At 41.1% G+C, this 19,419-nt stretch overlaps 1 protein-coding gene across 7 annotated transcripts in view; it reads left to right on the top strand.

Moving 5' to 3' along the window:
* Nucleotides 1-19,419, top strand: part of TDRD12 (tudor domain containing 12) — a 231,110-nt gene that overhangs the window by 40,296 nt on the left and 171,395 nt on the right. For all 7 annotated transcript variants that reach the window (XM_033940266.1, XM_033940270.1, XM_033940268.1 and 4 more), the window contains one exon: nt 18,461-18,689. In XM_033940266.1, the coding sequence (XP_033796157.1) occupies nt 18,461-18,689 (229 nt within the window). The remainder of the gene's footprint in view (nt 1-18,460; nt 18,690-19,419) is intronic.

Genomic DNA, 19,419 nt, shown 5'->3' with positions numbered 1-19,419 from the left:
ATTTTATATTGAACGTATTTTATTAAAGTATAAAAAGAAACAATATTCTGAACAATTGTGATTTTATAAATACAAATATACAGAGCACGGACCAACAAAACCCCTGTCTCCCCTCCCCTTCCCATATATCCCCTCTACTATCAGAAAACTGAACAAGCCAAGTTATTATAGAATGCTACATAGAAATATCATGCTAACAGAATACTACAGTCCCCAGTTATGTCTCTAGCAGGATATATATTTCAAATCTGATACATTCTAATGACAAAATAGAAATACAATTATTTTTTTCTACCTTTTGTTGTCTCTGGTTTCTGCTTTCATCTTCTTTTCACTCTTTTCCTTCCAGCATCTGCCCGTTCCATCCAATGTCTGCCCTCTCCCCATTCCATATGTATCTGACTTCTTTCTATGCCCCTCTTCCCTGTACATCCAGCCTGTTCCTCCTCTCTCCTTTTTACATCATTCATTCCAGCTTCACTGCCTTCTTCATTTTTATCTCTCCTACACCAGATCTATCATCTTTATCCCTCTCTCATTTCTCTGCTGACCCCCTTTCCAGCATCAATATCTCTCTACTTTCTCATTCCTCTCTCTCCCCTTTCCCTCATCTGATCTCTCCATTCCACTCTGACCCCCTTCCCCTCCTGTAATCTCCCTGCCAGCTGTTTCCTTCATTTTTTCTTTCTCCCTTCCCTCCTTCCTTTTTTTCCTTCTCCCTTCCCTCCTCCCTCTATCCAACATTAACTCTCTTCCCATCCCTTTCCCTCCTCCCCTCCCAGCAGCATCTCTCCTTCTTCTCCCTTCCCTCGTCCCTCTATCCAACATTAACTCTCTTCCCATCCCTTTCCCTCCTCCCCTTCCAGCAGCATCTCTCCTTCTTCTCCCTTCCCTCCTCCCTCTATCCAACATTAACTCTCTTCTCTTCCCATCCCTTTCCTTCCTCCCCTCCCAGCAGCATCTCTCCTTCTAACTCTCTCCAAGTCCAGTAACAGCTCTCCCTTTATCCAGCAGCTTCCCTGTCTCCTACAGTGGCTGTCTCCCCTTCCAGCAGCTCTCAGTACTTGCCTGCAGGAAGTTGCTGATAAATCACTGCCCTGGCAAGTAGGAGAGCTGTTGGGAGGGGAGGAAGGCACTGTGAAGGCTCCCCAGGATCTTGCTCGCACACGCTGACCATCTCCCTCCACCTGCACCTGAATCTGCGGCCCTCTTCAGCAACTCAGCAGGGGCGGTGATCAAGACAGGCTGCCGATGTCGGGACCTTCACTCTCTGAGTCCTGCCTATTTTGTTTCAACTTCCTGTTTCCGAACAGGTGAGACTCAGAGAGGGAAGGCCCTGACGTCGGCAGCCTGTCTTGATCGCCTGAGGCTGGGAGGAACATTAGTGAGCAGGAACCGCAGTCGGCAGGAAATTTAACTGCCGACTTGATCTCGCTGGCCCTGTGCGGACCGGCAGAAATTTTCTGCAGACCAGCACTGGTCTGCGGACCGGCGATTGAAGAACTGTGCTTTAGATTATTGGTGCAGACATTAGTCTTATCTATACTGGATTATTGCAACATTGTTTATTTGGGAGATCCTAAGAAAATCCTGAGAAAACTGAGAATAGTACAGAACACGGTTGTCCGACTAATATTTGGGTTGAAGAAAAATGATCATATTAGTCCCTACTGTCGACTGTTACATTGGCTACCGGTAGAAGCACGAGTAATATTTAAATTATCTTGTATTTGCTTTAAGCTGGTTTGGGGACTGGCCCAATCTACCTTTTATCCCATTTCGTGCTATACAGCCCTACGAGGATAACTAGGAATTGCAATTTATTCACCTATCCTAAAATTACCGGCTGTAGATACAGGTCTTTTTTTGGATAGGACTCTTGCATTTCAAGCAAGTAAGCAACAGTCCTGGCTGGGTAGTTACATTAGTGGAGCCATGCTGTCCTATGGCGCATTTCGAAAAGAAATTAAGCCTGTACTGTTTGATAAATTCATTTCTTAACTGAAAATTTTTTGATAACATAAATTTTATATTGTGTATACATAGGAAACATGTTGTATTTTAACTACTTGTACTTCGATGATTGTTCAGCTCTCTTCTGTGTAAACCGCCTAGAAATCGTTTGATTGTGGCGGTATAGAAGAATAAAGTTATGTTATATGTTATCCAATATGACTCCGTTTTATTTAAAAATTCAGGAGACCTCTGATGAAAACAAAATAGCAGACCTTTCCTTCCCCTCTCATCCACTCTTTCCCCATCCATTCATGCTAAGTATGACACAATGGTAGTACCAGCAAAAGTGCTGGTGGAAACAACAGCAATAGGTAGCATCTTTGGCTCTCCCAGTTGAACACATAGCCTGGCTGAAATCATACATAAAGATATAGACAATTTAAACAATCAGCCAGCTTTTTTTAATCCTTAGCTGAAAATCTCATTTGTTAAATCTATGTGTTAATTTGCATTCACAGTCCTCAGCACACTATATGAGTTTCCAGTCTAATTGGAAACCCAAATGGAAGGAAGAAGCAGGATCCGTGAAAGTTCACTGACTCAAGGTCCCACTCTGATTGCCAATGCTGGGCATAGATCACAATGGAGACCCAGAGAGAGGTGGAGCAGCCCTTTTTCTGGGACACTATTCACTGATATAAATCTGTTTGGGGTCCTGGCCCACAGTTTGGGAATCACTGGTCTGGACTTCGTTTGAAACAGTCCTCAGCTGGTTAATCTCCTGTGTTCATAGATAGGTTGGTTTCTGCTTGCTTTGTTTTTTCCATCATCCCATATATTAAAAATAAAATCTTTTTTAATTCCCAGTGCTAAACTTATTTCAAAACTTAAATAAATGTAAATCTGAATACATGGCTATATGTCATCTTAAATCAAGCAATTCAAAAACAATACAGTGCAAAGCCGTTTCTCTCACAACTTTGTCTCCAACTCTTTACTTATCCCGTTCATCCTCTGCCATCAACTTATCAGCCATGATGGATTGAATTACTGACAAGACAGCTGCTAATAACAAAATATTAACCTACATCACTTACACAAAACTGACTATATTACTCTATATGATAACCACACCATCTGAAAGGCTTCCGCCCTGCAGTTTTATAGGTTGTTATTTCTATTATCTGAAACGCCTCTTCTGACTTTTGAATTAAGTTTTACCATCTTGGCAGGGATGAGTTTTTTCCAGTGTTGTACTATTTTTATTTTTGCCGAGGCAATGCACTTCAGTTTGCCACATTCTCTTCCATCTCTTCAGCTATCCAACTGAGGAGGATTACAGGTAAACTGTTTTGTGTTTGTTTTTTTTAATCTTTATTCATTTTCAAATCAAACAAGTGCACAAAAATATATCATACAAGTAATTCCAATATAGCACTATAATATCTAACACATAAGATCTAATAGTGTAAAAAACAAAAAAACCCACCCACCATTCATCACATTTTCAACTAAAATAGAGTGTACTATATTGTATAACATATGATAACATATCTTATTAACTTACACTCCATATCCACCCTCCCCCTTGAGTGTGCTAAATAGATCTAAAAAAGAAAAGAATTGATGTCTATTCATCACAATAGGTAAACTGTTTTGTAATGTCAGTCTAATAAGTACAAACAGCTCTTCCTAATAAATTTTAAAATCCCGTGTACATATTCACTCCAGCACTTGTCACTAATCCACTTAACCATGATCTATGGTATACCTTATGATCTATAGCAGTGTATCGCAAACTGCCTACTGAGATCTCAGGTGTGCCGCGACACACTGGCAAGGAGGAGAGTCGTCCAGACCGGCTGACTCCCTACAGGACATACCTGTAGGAAGTCAGCCGGCGCAGATGACTCCTGACTAGTGCCTCTCCTCCTCTCACCGCACCTCCCAGATCCCTCCACTGAAGCGGGTCGCAGCCAGATGGGCCTCCGCGCATGCGTGGACGTCGATGCAATGATGTCACGCATGTTAAGTTATTAAGATAAATGATTATTTTGAAAAATTATTACTGTTATTCTGACAACATGCCACACTAAGTTATATGTAAATGTATAAGAGGGTTTTTTATGACCTATGATTACAGTAATGTTTCGTTCAATTGACCAGTTACGACTGTTTTGAAACGATATAATAATTGTCCAAAGTCTTTACCCCTCTTTTAATGGAATGATTTACAGCCAAGATTTACATTCTTATAACATATTTGATGCGATTTTATTTGAAAATAATTTTTTATAACTCTGCTTTGATTGTTTATCAGTTTAAAACAGGACCAGGGTCTCAGACTACCTTGTCATTTAGGATTGCTAACACAAGGCCCTATTGCCCTGGAAATGTGGACCACTCTGATCTTACAGCATGACTCTTGAGCACACAGCATTAGTGTTCAAAGGCTATTTGGATGTGGTCATTGCCACTCTCTTGAGGTCCAAGAATCAAACAACACATGGGCAGGTCTCTTGTGCTTCAGACCTCATGTCAACAAAGAACCTTGGCCTCTCATCCAGATGTATCCAGATTTTTGAAGGGAGTGTCACGTCTTCATCCACCAATATGGTCCCCTTTTCCGGAGTGGAATCTGAATCTCGTTCTACGAGCTCTAACCAGAGTTCCATATGAGCCGTTGGAGAAGGCATCAATAATGGATGTCATTGTGAAAGCAGCATTTTTGTTGGCTATCACGTCTGCACGATGAGTATAGGAACTGCAGGCTCTATACTGCAGAGAACATAATCTCAGAATATCAGAGGCAAGAATAGTCCTGCTTACAGTCCTCTTCTTCTTGTTGAAGATATTGTCCAGTTTTCATGACTCCAAGGAGGTCCGGTTGCCTACGTATATGTCTTCTAGATTCAAGAAGACAGACAGGATTATGAAATTGCTAGATGTCTGCAGAATGTTGCTGTATTACCTAGAAGTGACTAATGCGTTTCGGCTGTCAGATTATCTCTTTGTGTTAGCGAGCACTAGCCACCGGGGACAGCTGGCTTTGAAAGCAACCATTTCAAGATGGATTTGAAAGGCCATTTTATTGGCTTATATTGGGAATGGTAAAATACCTCTGACTTCCCTGAAGACCCACTCCACTAGGAGCGTAGCCTTCTCCTGGGCGGAGTCAAAAGCAGTGTCCAATGAAGAGATTTGTAGAGCAGACACTTGGTCCTCTCCATAAATTTACAAAATTTTACATGGTAGATGTGGCAAGATTGGATACTACCTTTGGAGTTTCATTGCTGTCAGCAGGCTCGTCTGCCCCACCCTAGATTTATGGGACTGCTTTGATGCATCCTACTGGTTCAAGACCGACGTTCATATTGAACTAGAAGGGAAGATTATGTATCTACCTTGTTAATCTTCTTTCTAGGAGAAAGGAATGTCAGTCTTGAAACCCGCCCTGTCAGATGATTCGTAGCCTGCCATTCTGTCTCATAGCATCGAACAGCTTATTTCTTTGTGGCCTGTAGCAAGAGAACATAATAATTGCTGCTGCTGAGTCAGACAAGTGGTCCATCCTACCCAGCAGTCCGCTCATGCGGCAGCCCCTAGGTCAAGACCAGTGCTTTGTCTTGAAACCCTGGAGGGTGTTTTCCCCTATAATAGACTCCGGAAGAGCGTTCCAGTTTCCTACTACACTCTGGGTGAATTGAAGCTCATCTATCTCAAGAAAATGGGGGTATTCACAAGAACCCCATGACTATTAGTGCAGGTTGCACTCAAATAGGTGAACTGTATTTCATCTCATTATGGGTTAAAAATGGTGCATCATTGTTCTTTGTTGTGTTATGAACAGAAAAACACTTGTTTCTCAGAGAGAGTGCCTATACCCCTCCCTTTTCTGTTTATTCGCCAGGGCTGACCACCTGTTTTGATATGAACTGAAGAGTATAGGACAGCCCAGGGAGAAGGGAAGTGGAATGGAAAAATGCAAATGAGGCTGTCCTCACACATCTTGTGGGTGAAGGTACATAAACTCACTGGTTCAAGACTTAACGTTTCTATCTCCTAGAAAGAAGATTAACAAGGTAAATACACAATCTTTCCACTGAGGTCACAAAGTGACAACATAAAGCAGTTTGGGATACCTTCTTGTAGCGGTGGTGGAAATTACAGGACATTTGTTAGAGTTGTGGCAGGTTAGAGAGATCATGTGATGCTGTGAGTGAGAGAGCATCTAGCCTCATACTTACTTATTGGGAGTGATTGTGTTCGTAACTGACCTTTTCAGAACAACGATCTACATTTATAGTTGATGGACAATGAAACCCAGAGAAGATAAAATGATGGAGCCTACTGAGGAAGCGCTGGGAGACCTGAAACAAGTAATCTTGCAAGCACTGGCCCCTAACTAGTATGGAACAATTATCCTCTCAACTCACTAAATTGGGATCACTTTTAGAGGACAACTTGACGCGAGTCACTGACCTGGAACAACGGGTTTCCACAGTTGAGAGATGTGGCAGGTTAATATTTGTAGAATAGAATTAGTTTGCAGGAAAGAACTACTCCATCTGGACTGGGGGAGTATTTTTCTATTTTTTATTGTGGGGGCTTTTGTTCATAAAAGATGTTCTTTCTGAGTAGTGAATTGTTTTCTTCTCTAAAAAATAACCAGCATGATTATTAAAACAAGCGAAGAGGGGATAAAATTTTGATGCAGCCTCAAATCGTAGTGGCATATCCTGGATTTCACTAGGCCATTGTCCCGCAAACTTTGTTGAGCTGCAGCACACTAAACATGGAAAAAGTGATCATGATAGATGTCAGTGGTATAAAGGAGATTGGCTTTGATAAAGCAGGAAGCAAAACATGTTGGCTTTCTCTCCAGCTCCTGAGACCAGAAAGCTAGAACCAGTGAAGAGATGGCACATAAAGCTTAAGGCTATGAGTGTATGGAACCCTGAGTGGTGTCTCTGAGGTTCTTAAGTTGCTTTTATGACTGAACCTTGAGGTTAAGATATTTGTAATATTCTATGAAGATGTCTCAACAAGAATCAAAGGTAAAACTAAAAACATAATGGAGGGTGTATGTGAAAAGAACACACCAGACAGTGATGAGGTAGCCAGAGAGGATAGATTTATGGTTTAATCTTGGTGAAGAGGCTATCTATTTGTGCTACGGTGTTAGCTCTTTGCAGCAGGCAATAAGAATAACGTCATGGACCATCATTTCCAAGACTGTGGCCCTTCCAGATAAAATTAGGCATCCCTGCTGCAGCCTGGTACATACCTGAAGAGGCGTGATTGGAACTCTTTTGGAACCACAGAGGAGCGAAGAGCGTATTTCTCGGCTCCTCTACTTGGGAAATGAAAAGAAGGAAAGAAACATTTTCAACCTGCTGTTGTCAAGGGACCTATGGATCACTATCTGTAGCAGGCAATGACATTGCGGTGAACTGTGGGTACTATCTTCTTTTTGAAGCTTTCCTGTCTTCCAAGGTCTCTACACTCCTCCTCTTCAATCTGCTAATATGCAGGGGAAGCTTGATACTCTGGAGCAAGAGAGGGCCATGGACCCTTTGGATTCACTCCTGCTAGAAGTTTTTCTTCAACCTGATAGTTCACTGTTGAGAACTACAGAAACTTTTAAAAGTAAGAAGTCCCATTACCAGTCTCTCCAATGTTTTCTTCTTCCTCTGTTTCTAATGATCTGCAAGAACCATCAGTGAGAAATGTTATGACTGTTAACAGAGTTGAAAATCTTTGCAGGATAATTTCCAATGTTTTATAAGTTTACAGAAGAAATAGTTGATTAAATTTACTGATCAAAAATAAAGTATTATAGGGGGGTACTAGAGAGCCATGAGAGAGATGGCAGCCTGATTTTTGTTTCTCCTAATTAATACTATATTTTCCTTGCTTGTTTCAACTCTATTTCTTCATAACAACTGTGTCAAAATGACAGCAACATGCAGTAATAAATATATTTTTGCTCAAATGTGACATTTATCAACCTGAAGATCCTTCTTGTTCACATGTTCTTTTTGTCATCTTCATCAAAGCACTTCTCATGATGTATCATTCGGGCCACCAGGCCTTGCTTTTCTTTGTCACAGTGTTTGCATTTTTCACCCATGGCTGCCTTCCCATGGATAGAGTAACATCATTAAAATATTCCCAAACTGGGTCTATTTTATAGCCTGCTGCTATTATAGCTTTTTTTTCTCCAAGGAGAGAATAAATAATATGATAAACCTCACCCTATGCACAAAAGGATCCAAGGACATGTGGCATATTCTACTTAAGTTTTAACTTTAATTTTTACTGCTTGCCCCTTCCTCCTCACACTTAGGTCTTTGTGCAGATATATAAACTTAGCACTTAAGGGGTTGATTCTGTGTACATCGATTTTGCAAAGGGAGTGCAGAGGTACTCGAGGGAGTGCAGAGGAGGGCGACTAAACTGATAAAAGGTATGGAAAATTTCTCATACGCTGACAGGTTAAAGATGCTGGGGCTGTTCTCCCTGGAGAAGAGGAGACTTAGAGGGGACATGATAGAAACCTTCAAAATCCTAAAGGGCATAGAGAAAGTGAATAAGGACAGATTCTTCAAACTGTGGGGAGCCACAAGCACTAGAGGTCACTCGGAGAAATTGAAAGGGGACAGGTTTAGAACAAATGCTAGGAAGTTCTTTTTTGCCCAGAGGGTGGTGGACACATGGAACGCGCTTCCGGAGGATGTGATAGGCCAGAACTCTGTACAGGGGTTCAAGGAGGGTTTGGATAGGTTCCTGGAGGATAAGGGGATAGAGGGGTACAGATAGAACTTGAGGTAGGTTATAGAAGTGGTCAGAAACCACTTCACAGGTCGCGGACCTGATGGGCCGCCGCGGGAGCGGACCACTGGGCGGGATGGACCTCTGGTCTGACCCGGTGGAGGCAACTTCTTATATTCTTATGTTCTCAACTCTGCATATTTTATAACATTTTTGCTGCAAAGAAGCATCATGTTATCTCTGCAGACACAGATTCAGTGTTTTGAGAAATGCAAAACCAAGCATCTATGATAATATTTTCTAGATAAAAAAATTACCCATGACATTGTGAATGGATTAATGGAATTCATTTACCAAAAACTTTAAAAATTGCATGAACATACAGCCTCATGCTTTGAAAATGAGCCCCTATATACTTAAAAACTAATCCTTATTTTCTGGTGAATAACTTTTGGACTATAATGTATCTTAAATAGAAAACCATCTTTAGATAGATTTTTCCTTAAAAAAATCATTTTATTAAAAAAATATGATTTTAATGTTACATGCAATCTTATATCTGGCAGAATCTTCATTAATTAGCGTTCTGTGCAGGTTACAAGCAACATATTGTTACATAGAATTTTGTATAGAGTTAAATATGTTACAAAGAATTTGTAAATAAAGCTAAATAAAGTTATCAAACTGTTACCAAATTATTTTTTTTTTAAAATTGCTGATTTGGGGGGCGGAGCCTGTCTGCCGCGGAGATCGGACGCATGGAGTGACTGCTCCTCCACAACTACACCGTACATACAGATTTACCGGCTATCCGGGGGTTGTTTTTCTTATCTCCACGTAGTTTGCGGCTCACTACTTGCCCCTTATGACTCCTCCGAAATTGACTAAGGGAGACGCTGCTTCGCCCGCGCCACTCAGCGGTAAGAGGCCTAAGCTTGACCCAAGTTCACCCGACAAGATGGCGCTGAAGCATGACGATGCTCAGTTTGACCTCCTCCTCAAGGAAATGCGCTCCATTAAGCACATCGTACAGGAGCAGGTTGAGGAAACTAAACTGCTGAGGGGAGAAATTGAAGCGCTAAACTCACAATTTGTTGACGCGCGCCACCACCTTGATGCGCTAGAGGAAAAAGCAGCAGTCATGCAAACAACACAGGCACTTATTGCCAAACATGATAAAATGCTAATTTCCCTCCAACAAGACCTTGAAGATCTTTCAAATCGCAGCAGAAGATCTAATTTGAGAATCATTGGGCTGCCTGAATCTGCGGAGGGTGCAGATGCTGTTTCTTTTCTGACTGCCTTCCTGCCTGCCTTACCTTCTCGCCTCCTCTGGAGATTGAACATGCTCACCGCGTGCCCTCCCGCCTCTCTCCACAAGCTACTTCACCACATCCCATGGTGGCTAAACCGCTCTGCTTCCAACATGCGCTCCAGATTCTTACTGCTGCTAAATCTCGTCCACAACTTCTTCATCAGGGCAAGAAATTCTTCATCGTTCCAGACCTGGCTAAATCTACTGCGCTGAAGAGGAAAGCGTTTTTGTCCCACCGGCAGGAGCTTAAGGATATTGGGGCTAAGTACGGCCTAATGTATCCGGCGCGGATGAAAGTGACCTACAACAATCGTACCACTTCATATACAGAGCCTGATGATTTAGTGGTGTTCCTGGAATCTCTGAAAATGCGCTGATGTGTTGTTTGCTGGGTTGTGCTTTCAATTTGTTTCTTTATGCACGCATGCATAGCCTGAGTTCCTAATTTAACTTGTTCTTTTTTTAGGTGTGGAGTTGTGCTTGTTATTCCCACATGTGTTTCATCTTCGTGCTCACAGGAGCACCCTTTAATTGTAGGTTCCTTTGCATGAATGCGTGGCCGACTTTGGCTACACTTTATGCTGTTCTATCTAGCTTCTATCTTTTTTCTTTCTTGCCCTTCCTCTCTCCTCTCTGACAGGAGTGTCCTCATCTCTATTGAATACTGTTATCTACCCAATATGAACAGTAGTGCTGATTATTGCACTTTTGCATTGTATATCCTTGCTAATGGTTGACTTGCATATTTTCTCCCTTAATGTGAATGGTTTGAACCATCCTATCAAACGGAAAAAGATAGCTAAGTATATCATTGGCAAACATCCGGATGTGGTTTACCTTCAAGAAACGCACCTTCTTAGTGCTGCTGCTCTGAAATTTAAGCTGCAAGGCTACTCCACCCATATACACTCTCCTGCTACCCAACGTTAAAAAAATGGTGTATCCATTTTTTTTTTAGTGACAAATTATCATCTGTAATTCACTCCAACAAATCGGATAGTGATGGTAGATGGTGTTTGGTGCACGCTGCGTTGCATTCGGTAGATTTTGTATTCCTTAACATCTATGCCCCTGTTTTGGACCACCCTGAATTTTTTTTAGAGATCTTCAACTTTCCTTATTAGAGTATGGGTCTTGTTCTTTGATCTTAGGGGGTGATTTCAACCAGGTTCAAGATGTTTATATTGACAGATCGTCTTCTTGCAAACCTTCCAAATCCTTCTCAGCCTTACAAGCTCTTAAAGAGGCTTTCTCTCTTGTTGACCCCTGGAGACTGTTGAATCCAAAGGGCAGGGAGTACTCTCATTTCTCTCCTCCCCACAACACGTACTCCAGAATTGATTTCTTCCTCTTGTCGTCTTCTCTCACTCAGACCCTGGCGGACACCATCATACACCCAATCTCTATAACGGATCATGCAGCCATCTCCTTACACATTAACATATCTGATCCCCACTCTGCTTCTTCGTCTTGGCGCCTGAATAATCATCTTCTCCATTACGATGACATTGTTGCTAAGATCCAACTCTTTACTGTGGACTTTTTTGACCTCAACTCTAAAGATCCTGAGGTCTGCCCCTCCATCATTTGGGAGGCGTATAAGGCATCTCTTAGAGGTGAATTGATCAAACTTGCTTCCTGGAAGAAAAAATTGTCCCTACAAAAATAAAAAGACTTGGAATCCTCTATTAAAACCCTGGAACTGCATCACATGTCGGCCCACTTACATGACCCATCTCTCTTCCAACGTATTCAGAATCTTAAGTATGAATACAACACCCTCCTCTCACACAAAGCTAGATGTGATCTTTTTATATCTGCTTCAGGTCACTATATAGGAGATAATCTGATGGGCAGACCTTTGGCAAGATATCTTAAGACCAAATGTAAGAGGCTACATATATCAGCTGTCCAGACTCCATCCGGCCAATCTGTTACGTCCCGTTCTCTGATCTCCTCGCAATTTGAATCATTTTATACTGACCTTTACAAATTGGACTTCTCCTCAGCCTTGAACATAGACTCTTTTTTGGCCTCCATTGATCACCTGACTCTGCCAGCTTCTCTCAAATCTGATCTTGATGCTCCTGTCTTACTTTCTGAGATAGGGACAGCGATCTCTTCATTATCTAATGGCAAGGCCCCTGGCCCTGACGGGTTCAATGAATTCTTCAAAAAATTTTCTGCTCTCTTGGCTCCACACTTACTCACGTACTATAACTTTCTTCATTCTACACCTGATATAAACAATTCAACTTTACTGAAGCAACTCTCATAGTTATATCCAAGCTGGACAGAGATCCTACTTTGGTTAAAAATTTTCGACCCATTTTTCTCCTCATTCTTGATTACAAGATTCTGGCCAAACTCCTTTCCAATAGACTTAATAGAGTAATTTCTTCTCTTATACACAAAGATGAAGTCGGCTTTATTAAGAATAGATATATTGGTGATAACTTACGACTCTTTCACCATATCAATGCTCATGCTAAAACTATACCCTGCCCAGTCATTCGTCTAGCCATTGACGCCAAGAAGGCCTTTGACCGTGTGGAATGGCCTTTTCTGTTCAAGGTTTTACAATGGTTTAATTTTGGCCCGCTTTTCACGGATTGGATTAAACTCCTATATTGGCAACCCTCTGCTTGCATTTTGATCAATAATTCCCTATCCAACAGAATCACCTTACATCGGGGAACACGTCAAGGATGCCCCTTTTCGCCCCTGTTGTTCAACTTGGCTTTGGAGCCCCTCTTCTCTGCTGTTCGGCAGTGCCCCTTGATCAAGGGCATTGCTACCACCCATCGACAAATTAAGCTGACGGCGTATGCGGACGATGTCCTTCTTTTTCTTCGCGATATTAACATTGTTTTGCAATACTCCTTGCTCTCTGGGTACTTAGTCAATTGGGAGAAATCAGAGCTTTTCCCCCTCAATGATCATGTTATTTCCTCAGAGCTCTCTCACTTGCCTTTTAAATGGTCTCACGAGGCCATTAAATATTTCGGTATACTAATACACAGATATCCGGATACTATTCAAGATCTTAACATATCTAAGATTAAGAACTTGATTGTAAGCACCACGTCCCGATGGTCCCCGCTCTTCTTATCTTGGTGGGGCAGAATTGCTTCTATTAAAATGACCCTAGCCCCTCAAATCAATTATACCCTCTCCATACTCCCTTTTCTTTGCAAGAAGTCACTGTTTCAATGGCTCAATACCAAAATTTCAGCTTTCATCTGGAATAAGAAAAAGCCTCGCATTGCTCTTTCTAAGTTGAAGGCCTCTAAAATTAATGGTGGCTTGAATATACCAGATTTTCATTTTTACCATATTGCCTCTTTAGCCAAATATGGGGCCCATTGGGTGTATAACTCATATTCTAAGAATATTCCCTCTTGGCTTGAAATGGAACAGTTTCTTAGTGCACCTCTTCCTATTTCCTGTCTAGTAACTATGTCCATTCCTAGATCACTAAGGAGATATTCCTTGCTACATGCAACGCAGCGTGCCCTTCACCTTTTGGATATAGCAGCAGAAATTTCCATCAAGGATAGTCCGGATATGTTCATTTGGAACAATCCTAAGATACGTTGTGATGGTAAACCTGTGTCTTGGAAACAGTGGCAAAGGGCAGGGATCTGGTTCCTCCACCAGCTAGCTACACCTGTTTCTCTAGTCCCTTTTGCTACATTCTGTTCCGTATATCCGCTTCCACCATCTGCATACTCACAATGGCTTCTTCTCTCTAGCACTATATCTGCCATCTCTGTTCGATATGATTTCAAGGAATCCAATTCTACTTTACATCATTGGTCTAAACTGACTCTACTAGGAGGAAAGGCGATCTCTCTTTTTTATGCTGTCTTAAGAGATCACTCCTTCACCTTTTCTCCTCACTCTATGCAACACTGGAATTTAGTGATATCAATCCCACTCTCAGATGTTGACTGGGATCTTCTTGGACCTCGACAAATCGACCCTTAATGTCCTCCAGGGTCTCACAATCCTTGTTCTTTGTCATGTGGAATGCAGTCTGGACCCCATTTCGCATGTGGAAAGCCAAGTTAAAATCGGATTCCTTATGTTGGAACTGTTTGAAAGACTGGTACTTTGGACCATGTGCTGTTCTTCTGTCCTGAGGTCCGCTCCTTTTTGGTCTCGCATTTGGGCTACAGTTCAATCTATCACCTCTTGCTCCACTGATATATCCATGGATATTATCATTCTTCGATCTCAACACCCCTGCTTTGCTCTGTCAAAATGTCCAGCCAAACTCATAGACGCTATGCTGGTGACTGCCCTTATGCACATCTTAAAAAACTGGAAATCAACCTCACTGTTGGACTACACCTTTTGGTGGAATTCTCTAAGCATGTACCATAAATATGAATCCTATGCTTATGAAAAGAAATGTTTATCCAAACTGTCCTCGGGAAAGACATGTCCTTTATCTCCATGGAAATTTCTTGATCAGTATGTTCACTCTACTGGGTAGACACTCCTGTCTTCTTCTTTTTCTTTTTTTCCTCCTCTTTACTTCCCCCCCTTCCTTTTCTCTCTTTCTTTCTTCCTTCCCTTTTTACACTTTCAAGCGGTGTTTATTATGTCCTGATTTAGTATTAGTGCCTACTGTTTCTTGCTTACTTGTTTAGGAATTGATTTCGTTTTGGTGGACTGTATTGCTTATCACTTCGTTCGTTTAGTGTCCCTAGACATTTGTCCACTGTTTTTTGTATTTACACTGCCTTTGTAATATATAAAAATTCAATAAAGATATTGAACCTAAAAAAAAAAAAAAAATTGCTGATTTTTATCCACCCTGAGATCTTTGTGCCTTATCAGTCCTGCTGTTTAAGGAAATACCTATTACAAGTGACCAACATCCACCCTTTCTGTTAACAAGCAGGATACAGTTAGGCAAACAAGTGGGTGACTTCAAAGCTTAAGCCTTCTCATCATTGAATTATTAGCCTTTTTAGGCAATCTGCACCCTGATATGTAAGAGAATCTGGCTGATAAGGATAAACTTACTAGCAGTGCTCAATCCAAAGGTACAGTTGGTAGTGTCCAACTAACTCAGATCTTAGCTCCTACAACCTTGTGCCTTCTGGAAAGTACCTGGATGTAGCAAGGGGTATCGGAAGTGAAGCCCTGAGTGGTTCAGGGTAGCCTAGGAGTCACCTGGGAAGATGTTGGAAGAAATATGCAGATGGGCTGAAGACCTTCCCATCATCTGATAAGTAACTGGGTGGTGCTCAATTCATATCAAGGGGAAGTTTGGACTTCTCAGTAGTTTCAATTATAACATGACCTTGATTGTAGACAGTTTAAATGAGCCAAAGATATAGTCTCTGATATGTTGCCAGTCAGAGGAGCTCATGAGTTCTCATATTAAGAGTATCAGAAAACGCCATTAGCAAGCCCCTAGATAAGGTGGCATAAAAGTAAGTATTGAGAAAAGAGTCAGAACCACGTGAATTCTGCCACTGGTCTCCACAGCTTACAGTGAAGAACACTATTTTAGTGAGACACCAAACCCAGGCCAGCTGTATCATAGGCAGCGGAACACTTTTTTGTTGGGGGGAGGGGGCAAAAGCTCCTCCCCCACTAATTGTAATACCATTATTTCCATTCAGTTTTCATATATACACACAATATAATCTTATTCATAACACACAATTGTTAACCACAAAATTAAACTACACAAAGCACACTATATTACATTACATTAGTGATTTCTATTCCGCTTGTGCCTTGCGGTTCTAAGCGGATTACAAGTTAGAAGACTGGACATTTCCAGGAGCGTTACAGTACATAGAATCAAGGATGTAACATGTTACAATTGATTAGTCTGGTCATTTCCAGGAGAATTACAAAGCAAAGAGTAGGTATATAATAGGTTACTGTGATGAATAAAAATAATACAATCGGGATACAGTAGTGAGTTGTACAATGTTGAGGTGTTGCTGTGGTGGTGGTGGTGGTGTTCATGAGAGTATTTTCTAGTGCTATAGTGAGGTTAAGATGATGGGAAGTGTTTTTTGAAGAGATGAGTTTTGATTTCTTTTCGGATTACTTTAATGTCTGTTGATTTGATCAGTAGATTGGAGATGGTAGTGTCAATCTTCGCTGCCTGTGTCGCCAAAAGGCTGTCGTACAGTTTCTTGCGTCGTGTACCGTTGAGAGGGGGGTAAATGAATAGGCTCTGAGTTCTCCTTATTCTGTGTGAGAGGTTACGGTATAGTCGGTTGTTTAGGTAGCTGGGTGCTGTTCCATGTGTTACTTTATATAGTAGACAGTAGAATTTGAACTGGGATCTTGCTTTTATTGGTAGCCAGTGTGAGTTTAGGTATGCATTGGTGATGTGGTCATATTTGCCGAGGGAGTAGATGAGTCTGAGGGCCGTGTTCTGAATGGTCTGTAGTTGTTTTATCATGTAGTTTGGGCATGATAGGTAGAGGCTCTTGTAGTAGTCTACAATACTTAGTACAAGGGATTGTACTAATATCTTGTATTGATCTTTGTTGAAGAATTTTCTTATTTTTCTTAGGTTACGCATTGTGAAGAATGCTTTTTGGATGATTTTGTGGATTTGAGTCTGCATTGTGCAGTTTCTGTCTAGTTGTATTCCCAGAATCTTAAGTGTGCTTTGCATTGAGTACTTGATTGTGTTTAATTCCAGTTCTGTGAATGATGGTTTTTTTTCCTTCTCTAGTAGTAGGAATTTAGTTTTATCCGAGTTCAGTTTCAGCTTATGGCTTGACATCCATTTTTCTACCGTTTCCATTATTATTTTCAGGTGGTTTGTGGATAAGGGGTCTTGAATGTTAAAGGGGAGGAGGATAGTTATATCATCCGCGTAGCTGAATGATACTGTGTTTAGGGCGTCTAGGGTTGTGCCAAGGGATGCTATGAAGAGGTTGAATAGTATAGGTGATAGTGGTGATCCTTGTGGTACTCCACATGGGTTTGACCATGGGTCGGATAGATGCTCTTTTGACTTGACTCTGTATGTTCGAGTTTTAAGGAAGCCTTGGAACCAGTTGTGAACATTACCTGAGATTCCTATTGCGTCTAATATCTTGAGTAGTGTGGGATGGTCAACTAGGTCGAATGCAGCAGAAAGATCGAGTTGAATGAGAAGCAGCTTGTTTCCTTTGCTGAGGTATTGTCGGACTATGTCTAGTAGTGATACCAGTAGAGTTTCTGTGCTATGGTTAGTTCTGAATCCAGATTGTGATGGATGCAGTATGTGGTGGTCTTCAAGGTAGTTGGAGAGATGTTGTCCCAAAATTATCTTTGCTTTCACATTGAAGGGTGGTTATTTTTTTTTTTTTGGAAGGGGTTTGGGGGGGGGTTGCCAGAGCTCTCTTTATTTTGACTTTGACTTTGTTACCTCTGTCAAACAATACCATTTATAACTGGGTAGGAAATTTTCCCTCTCACTAACTTACATTTCTCATTGTGTCTTTCTTGATTTTAATTTAGAAGGACATATTAAAGTGCTGTGGTGAGGTCTGTTGAATTTACAATTTATTTATTTATTTTAGGTATTTATATACCACCTATCAAAGTTATCTAGGTAGTTTGCAATTGGGTACTCAAACATTTTTCCCTATCTGTCCTCGTGGGCTCACAATCTATCTAACATATCTAAGGCAATGGAGGATTGAGTGACTTGCCCAGGGTCACAAGGAGCGGTGCACAATTTAAACCCACAACCTCAGGATGCTGAGGCTGTAGTTCTAACCACTACGCTATTTTCTTAAAGATTCACAAGATTGCAACATGGCACTCTACATATTTCACCAGTCAGTTTTTATTGATACAGTTTCTCTACAGATTTATACCTTTGGTTGGTTTAGCCGCTTGTTGTGGAGGCCCATGATATTGGTTCCCAGGATTACCTTTCAGTTCATGTCTCCCATGTTTTGTAGTCCAAAACATTTTCATTTTTTTCTAATGTCCAAATTTGTTTTATGTGTTTTAGCCATTGGGAAGACCAGACATGGAAACCTTTTTCAATGCAATTCTTGCTTAGGTAGTCCTGTTGCTGGCACTTTGAAGTATTTGGATGTCTTGTGTACTCATAAGTTCCTTAGAAAAACTTTAGAACTCTTTGGCTTGGCATATGTGATGTAGATTTTTCTGACGCCTCATCTTACTTAATTATTTTAAGTCATTCCAGACAGAGCAACAATAAAGTCCATGTCCAGAGGAGTGTAGCGTGAAATATATTTATGACTTTCTAAAGTTTTATATCATAATTTAGAATGATAAATGTTGATTTTTCAGAGGCTTGTCAACTGAGGATTTGACATCCAGTGTCCTAAACATTTTGATTACCCAAATCTTCTTGAGCATTCTGTACTTAAAGTTGAATTGAGAAAAATACATCATCTTTTCTAGATATGCCTTAATGATGAGCTTGTAACCAAAAACTTTGCTCGATTTGTGGTATTCCCTGAAATTGAAGAAGAAAGCCCTACAAGAGCTACAACAATAAATCATGTCAAAAATGTTCAGATTCCATTGAATTCTATCACCATATCACGGAATGATATAAAAGAGATGAAGAATCCTATACTGGCTTTATGGCCCACATTGCATGGAAAAGTATTTAAAAGGCTTACATCAGGTTAGTATGACAATCAGTTGAAGCATCAGGATACACATATAAGTACACACTGAAAGGTAACACAAAATTGCAGCGCAGCATAGATAAGATTTATGTTTAGCATAGTAGGCTTAATCTGTTCTACTGAACAACCATACATATAGCATCTACTTGGTGATTTTTTTTTATTTTTTTTAAATTAAATAGAGTTGGCAATATATACAGTAGTGTAGTCATAGTACATCAAACACTCGTACAAATGAGAGGTTGCAAAGAACAGTCTTAGAAGACAAACTACTAGGTTTTGTTTTTGGTTTAATAAGCATATCTGTATTTCTGTACCACAGAGTCAAAGTAAGGACAAACCAGATTTGGTTAGAAAAAACAATTACCGTATTTTCACTCATATACCGCGCACCCGTGTAAAACACGCACACAGGTATAGCGCGCGGGGAACAGAAATTTATGTAATAAAATTTTAATATAGCGCGCACACGCATATACCGCGCATGCTAAAACCTCCTTCCGCCTACTCCAAACTGGCATCCTCCCCCCCCCCCTCGCGTCACCCCCCCCTCCCCCTCTGATCCGAGATAATCTGATCCGGCATTCCTCCTGCGAACCGGCATCCTCCCTCCCCGCTCGCGTCATTCCCCCTCCCCCACGATCCTACATCCCCCCCAGCACCGCAAAGACAACTCTTACCCGATTGGGAACCGGCACCAATGCACAGGATGTGCCAGTGCCCGAA

This window comes from Geotrypetes seraphini, chromosome 4 (assembly GCF_902459505.1).
Source record: "Geotrypetes seraphini chromosome 4, aGeoSer1.1, whole genome shotgun sequence".
Classification (NCBI taxonomy): Eukaryota; Metazoa; Chordata; class Amphibia; order Gymnophiona; family Dermophiidae; genus Geotrypetes; species Geotrypetes seraphini.
Note: the sequence above shows the minus strand (reverse complement) of the source record. Positions and strands in the feature narration are given on the sequence as shown.